This window comes from Arachis hypogaea, chromosome 7 (genome assembly GCF_003086295.3).
Source record: "Arachis hypogaea cultivar Tifrunner chromosome 7, arahy.Tifrunner.gnm2.J5K5, whole genome shotgun sequence".
NCBI lineage: Eukaryota > Viridiplantae > Streptophyta > Magnoliopsida > Fabales > Fabaceae > Arachis > Arachis hypogaea.
Genome location: NC_092042.1, coordinates 75,104,804 through 75,111,674, shown reverse-complemented (window position 1 = coordinate 75,111,674; position 6,871 = coordinate 75,104,804). Strand labels below are relative to the sequence as shown.

The 6,871-nt window shown below is 32.5% G+C and overlaps 1 protein-coding gene and 1 long non-coding RNA gene across 2 annotated transcripts; one reads left to right on the top strand and one right to left on the bottom strand.

The window, feature by feature from the left end:
* The first annotated feature begins 1,887 nt into the window (after positions 1 to 1,887).
* On the top strand, positions 1,888 to 5,075 carry LOC112703475 (tobamovirus multiplication protein 2B). The gene is made up of 5 exons (XM_025754938.3): positions 1,888 to 2,176; positions 3,590 to 3,655; positions 3,748 to 3,812; positions 4,245 to 4,335; positions 4,591 to 5,075. The coding sequence occupies exons 1-5, from the start codon at positions 1,976 to 1,978 to the stop codon at positions 4,627 to 4,629; spliced, it is 462 nt and encodes a 153-aa protein (XP_025610723.1). The 5' UTR covers positions 1,888 to 1,975; the 3' UTR covers positions 4,630 to 5,075.
* LOC140174516 (uncharacterized) lies at positions 2,269 to 2,654 on the bottom strand. Its single transcript, XR_011864150.1, has 2 exons — positions 2,520 to 2,654; positions 2,269 to 2,388 (listed from the first exon to the last, which is right to left on the bottom strand). It is a non-coding gene; the product is annotated as an uncharacterized lncRNA (long non-coding RNA).
* Positions 5,076 to 6,871: the final 1,796 nt, after the last annotated feature.

Sequence of the window (6,871 nt, the reverse complement as noted above, 5' to 3'; positions counted from 1 at the left end):
GTCTGATCTAAAAGTTGCATTTATAGTCTCTGCATCCGCCAACCTTGTGTACAAGAAAGATTTTGCCCTTGTTTTCTGCCCGGTTCTATTTGCTACCTACCTTTCTTCATGAAAAATTGTACCATTTACTATCGTCCATTGCATTTGGCAAGTAGTTGTGATACCACTCCTGGTTAAGGGAACATCGGTGAAGAGTAGCTCGCTACTGGTTAACTTAGTCTTGGTTGTTGTTGCTTGACTCTGGTGTAGTCTTTTTTATTATTTTTTTTGTTTGTTAGATAAAATAGACAATCATTAATCTTAAGTATTAAAACATCACAAATTCACACACACTACACATTCACATGTCCGACATTTCAAGGTTCTTATCCATTACTTGACCTTGCCAACTTTGAAGCCAAGTACAACATATTAAGAAGAGGCACTATGTGATATGGAACGGAATCCAGGATAAGATGAAAATCAAAGAAAAAGACTCTTCTATCTTAATTTGATTTTTTTATACAACAATTAAGAGAATCACTCTACCTCTTCTATTCACACCCAATTTTCTCAAAAAACCTCAAAAATTTTTCATTCATAAAATAAATAAGAAAAAAAAGTGGCTACAAAGTTTTAAGATTTTTATACTTCTTAGGTTTAAAACCCTAACTCATAAGTTTACTAAAATAAAAATAGGTCAAATCATATTTGGGCCTAAAACAAACAAAATAAAATAAAATATAAGATAAACATAAAATAAGTCTTAAAATAAATACTAATAAAGTGATGCATATTTGATTCAATTTGACTAACGAGAGTCTTTAATATAATTTGTAAATAGTAAAACGTGTAGATTTTCATAACTATTAACCATTGTCTTAGCCAATTTTTTATGTATCTTTTGAACAAATGATTTAGTCATAATTGCAAAATCTTTTTTTATTCTTTTAATTGTTGTTCTTATAATTAGACCAATTAACATATGACAATTCTCAATTTGTCCCACAAAAATCGTATCATTATGATTTGCCACTTTGACTAAAGCCTCTGTTACTAAGAATATACATGGTTAAGATCAACCAAAACACTAAACCTCATTTTAGTTAATCAAAATTTTGGTTGAGGTTAATAAATCAAACTGATTTTAAATAGAAAAACTTATTATTAACCAATTATAAAAGTAATAAATCGATTTGATTTAGATTAGTAAATCAAACTGGTTTTAAATACAACTTTATTACTGGTTATAAAAATAATAAACTAGTTTTAAAAATAAAAAACCAATTTTAAAAATAATCGGTTGTTTATTTAAAAATCAATTTTTCTTCTAAAATTTGATTTTCCCCATTAAAACTAGTTTTTCCTGTAAACACCGATTTTTTCATTTAAAAAGTGATTTTATAAAAAATTAATTTTAACTTATAAACCTATTTTTGATACTTAAAAAACTAATTTAGCTTTTTTTGCCTATTATAAAACCAATTTAAATTTATAACATATTTATATTAAAAATCAACTTTATAATTTCAAACCATTAAAAATGGTTTTGAATTGGTTAACCAATTTTTACCAATTCGGTTAACTGCTTTTTTAAAACGTGATTTTAATTTATTAACCATTTTAGAAAACCAGTTATTTAAAATTTGGTTAAAGTTTTTTAACCGGTTAATCAGTTTATTGTTTTTTGACGAATATCTCTGACATCTGTTGGTGTAGTCCTCCCTTTTTTTTTTCGTGGGTATGCTGGTGTAGTCTTCCTAATCCTCGAAAAGATAAGTTTTTGTTTTCGTCATGCTCTAGTAGATGCTTGTTTTAGACTTGTTTCTCTGTGTTGGGCTTCCAGGCCCAGGCTATGACCAAAAACAAAATAAAACATTTCACGTTTAAAACTTTTAATTTCGATGGTCTTCTTTTTTTCACCCCGATAACAAGAAGTAACTCTAATCAGCGGTAAAAAGTTAAAAAAAATTACATAGATCAATAAAACCGAAGAATGGAACGACGGCAACAGAACCCAATCAGTAACGACAGAAGAGGGCGGTTGTGGCGATCGATGTCGACGGCGGGATCAGCCTCCGCCGGCAGTGGCACAAGAGAGGCTCCGGCAAAGGCTATGGTGATGGAACAGATCTCTCAGGCGGTTCAATCCTCCGCCAACCTCCTCCACCTGATGCAGAACTCTTCTCCGGCTCAGGTACTCTCTCGCTCTCCCTCACAAACACAAATTCGCCGTGATGACAACAATGTTACTATCATTATAAATTCCATATCCTGCATCAAGTTTCATTTGTTTTTTTTTTTCCTTTTTTCGGTAAATTGTTTTGTATTATTTTATGCCTTGATTTTTGGATGAACAGTAGGGCTGTAGGGGGCTTCATTTGTAAAGTTAATGGATTGGGAAAAAACCTGAGGAGATTAGTAAAGAAAATAATTTTAGTGAAATTGATTAAGGAAACTGATAGAGTATATTGAGATTGGGGAAAAGTGGAAATAAAGTCAGGATTAATTGTGATGCTAGCGTGAGAGAAGTAACTTACCTGGATTTGGCTGTGTCATTAGAGATGTAAATCGAAGATGCCCTCCCCTTTTCTAGTGACCTCCGGTGTGAGTTTTTTTGCTATTTGGAGAGGCTTAGTGTTGACCTGAGAGTGCGGTTGCCAGGAAATTATTTGTCAGGCTGCAATGTGGATGCTTTTCTAGCATCCCAACCCCATAGACTTCATGAAAATGCAGCTGATAGGGATTTGATTCAGAAAATCCATGATACTCTTCTTTGGAATTGGACAGCAGAGGTTAAATTAGTGCAGAGGACAGCTACTGCAGTTGCAGATTTATGGCCAAGCATGCAGTGAGAAGCTCGGTGTGGTTAGAGCCGTGGAGCAGTTTAGCTAATTTAGTCCATAAGTATTCGTGGAGCCTAATCTGGCTGTGTTTCTTCTCTTTTCTTTTGACACCAAAAAAAAAAAAATAAAATAAAAAGAAGAAAACAAAGAAACTTAGGGGCTATAAAGTTCCCAAACATGTTCCTCTGAATCAAGGGACATACATCATCATAAGGCTGCACAGATTCATTGTAATGAATATCACTATGAGCACCCTTTCTTGCCATGAAATCTGCAGCAGAATTCGCAAAGTGAGCCACAAGGCAAAACCTAACAAGCCACCTCTTGGAAATGATTTCTACAATTTTTATTAATTCCGAAAGCCTCTATATGATACAAGTTCATTCTCAAACCAGTTAAATATCTAAAGCTTTGGGACAATAAGTCTCACACTATTGATCGATGACCATTCTCCCAAGCTAAATTCAATTCACATCAAATATCTAATAACTTAGAATGAAGTACCTGTAACTCCACACATTTTCCATTGCAACCCCAAATCCATTTACCATTGTTGTCACGTAGGATGCACCCAAACCCAGCAGTCCCATATCCCACAAAACACTGCCATCACTGTTGAGCTGAGATTGCCTGACTCAACTTGATGTTGCAGTTTTTATATAACACTTTTTTCTTCGCAAAAATAAGCTAATTAGAGAGCACATATTTTTGACATTATTATCGTTAGTATAAGATGTATGACTCCTTTCTTCGATCATTTGTAGGCCAAACTCACTAAACTTCCCAAGAACCTTATGGCAAAGGTTTCTACTATGAAGAATACAGAGCAGGTGCACATTTGTATCTGATGCAGGGTAGTGGATGACTGCAAAAACAAGTTTCTAGTGTGTGTAATGCTGGTTTTTTGCTTTTCGAATTGCAGATTTTAGAGCAACTTCCTCGGGTGATATCATCTTTGGATGCATATATGGATAATGGATTGCAAAAGTTAGAACTTCCTCTTATCTGATTGGCTATACTTACATGTTTAGAAATTGGAACCTCCTTCTTAATCTATGTTTGATTTTTCTCAACTAGAATCAAATTCTTGTCTCTAGAATCAATTTGGATCAAAGTGAAAATTTTTACTGTGTTAGAATTACATTGAGAGGAAGTAGCAGACATAAAAACCAGTTATGTTAGAATTAATTATACCTAAAATCAATTATACAAAATTGTATTTTGACAATGTTGCTTGTGTAGTTTTATGAGCTTCACTGATGTGCTAAATTGCTAATTATTCTTGTTGTGCTTGACTAAATATGCCTTGCATATTTGGAGAGAAAAGAATTTTTTATTTTGAATTATTATTGTCAGTGTGCTTGACTAAATTATAAAAATATTTTGCATATGATAAGTCTTTGAGTTACAATTATGCAGCATGGCACATTTGAAGACTGTGGTTCAGTTAATGGAAAACATGCAAAGCAGCCAGCTTAGTTCACTCTCCACCGCTCTTCCTTCCCAGAAGGTATAATAGTTTTGTCATGGAGACAGTCATGAAAGTCTATTTAAATTTAAATTCGGATATGCACTTTGGTCTCCCCAGCATGTTAAGTTCTAAATAGGAGAGTTTTGGATGTAGGCATTTCAGAAATCTCTTGTTTATTAAAGTGAAATGCTACAAGGTTGTGTGAGAGTTAGATCTCCTTTATATATGGCCTTCATGCTAATGCGCTATGTGTGCCTAATTAATAATTACTGTCAATCCTTTTTCCCTTATCAGGAACTTGAACAACGAAGCCAAACTGAAGGGCCAGGTTAAGGGAAATCTTTTTTCTTTGGAGTTTCACCTTTGGTATATTGATGCAAAATTTTCAGAAGGATTGGAGCCTCTTTAATTTCATCGGGTTGATTTATGCTTCATCGTGTATCTTCTGCAAATCGAATGTACAAATGTTCTTTTCACCTTGTAAGGTTGAAGGTTATTCAAGTGGAGAAATATGTGAGCACTAGAGATAATGTAGCATAAACTTCATGATGTGAATTTTGAAATTTTATTGATTAGATTAGATTAGCGTCACAACTTTGGACACGCTTCAACATTCGACACTTTGACAGTTAGATTTGTTCAATCTCTTAAGACAAAAAAAAAAAGGGTGTTTTAGTGGCTAAAACACTATCAGTGTTTGTTAAATGTACATGGAAATATACATCCAAATTAATGGTTTTCACCCTATATATAATCATTCACTTTTTGTATGAATTAAATTTAATGGGTCCAGATTAATTGTTATTAGAAATATTTAGCATATCTATATTTTTCTAAATACTTTTAGATAACCTAAATTACTTCTTTTTACACATTTATATTTATTTAGAATGTTCTAAGACTTTTTTAAGACCTAGGGTCTTTCAACATTTTTCAGAGTATTTTCGAACCTTTAAGTATTTTAGAAAATCGTCTAAAATATTTTAGATCTTTTAAGTTTTAAATATATATCGTTAAGAGTAATATTCTAAAATTTACAGGTATAACAAGCTATTGATGGAGGACAGCTTCATAGTGCATAATTTGCATGCAAACATTTTCTAAATGCAATAAGGCCAAGAGTTGCACATGTTGGAATTTTCTCATAATTTCTTAATCCAAAGATTATCCATGTTAAATCATTAAGAAAGAAAATACTAGATGCTTCATAAAACATGAATCATGATCGAAAGAGTTTAGATCTTGTGGTTCTTTCGATCTTCCTCAACCAAAGTCTTCTGTATTCCTAAGCGGTTGAACTGCAACTCTTTTGATGGGGAAAGAGCAATAAAGGCGGCTTTGGTATATTGGGAACCGAAACCCTGAAGATCTATTTATATTTGAGCATGGCACCCATTAAACCCTAAAGCTCAAATAAAATAGTATCTAAAGCCCAAAAGATAATATATCTAAAATCCAAAAAGATAATTATCTAAGGAAATAATATCTGGTTTTCTTTTCATTTAATTCCAAATCAAAAGTAATAATGACTTATTCAATTAACATTTATAACAATAAATGAGATCATCATTATATAAGTCATTTAATTCAAAATAGCATAATTTGTGATTATAATTAATATATTTATTGCTCACAAACAAATTAGGAAATTAAAATAATTTCCTAACAATCTCCCACTTGAGTTATACATATATTCTTTCTTGACATAATCACATTTTATAAACTTTATGCGCGCATCTGAATGCTATTTCTCTTATTACTTTAACAATCTAGTCCGTTTCATACATTAGATATGGAACTACCGCAGCTTTTATCACATTAATATCGTGACTAAACCACGACAATCACCATCCTAATATACTTAACGATATAGATCAAATTTGGATGAGTAATATAGAAATTACATGCCAAGTATCTCATGCATGTCTATTTTCAGCTGGTCCAACTTTATTGAGATCAAACACAATGCAAATATTGCAAAATGAACATTTCATATAACATGAAATAAACCATCAACTTAGTTCTGCAGAAAAATAATTCAATATCTGTCATAAAACATATAGCATAGAATAAACTCCCACTAAACCAAGGCATCACAAATATTGACTCCCATTCGAGCAGTGTGCTCATGAAAGACTTTAGGGATCAATCCCTTGGTTAATGAGTCTGCTAGCATATACCCTGTTCCTATATGTTCTATGAAAATCTATTTTTTCTTAACCTTTCTCTTTGACAACTAAAAAATTGATGTCTGTATGCTTCGATTTTGTCAAGCTCTTATTGTTATTGGAGTATAGTACTGCTGACTTATTGTCACAAATTATCTTTAATGGCCTTTCAATGTCATCTACTATATGAAGTTCAGTGACAAAGTTTCGCAATCATATGCCATGATATCGGAATCAGGGTACCTAATGATCTCCAAATTTTCTTATCTCCGAAAATAAGCATGTAATCCTTTGTTCTCTTTAAACAACGCATTACGCGTTTTAACAGCTATCCAATGATCCATATCCGGATTGCTCAAGTATCTACCCAACACTCCCACTATAAATGATATATCGAGACGTATGTA

Excerpts from the sequence above, each read along its gene's own strand:
- LOC112703475 (XM_025754938.3), top strand. The coding sequence starts at position 1,976 with ATGGAACGACGGCAACAGAACCCAATCAGTAACGACAGAAGAGGGCGG. Across the intron at positions 2,177-3,589 it reads AGAACTCTTCTCCGGCTCAG|GCCAAACTCACTAAACTTCC; the intron begins GTACTCTCTCGC and ends GATCATTTGTAG. Across the intron at positions 3,656-3,747 it reads CTATGAAGAATACAGAGCAG|ATTTTAGAGCAACTTCCTCG; the intron begins GTGCACATTTGT and ends TTCGAATTGCAG.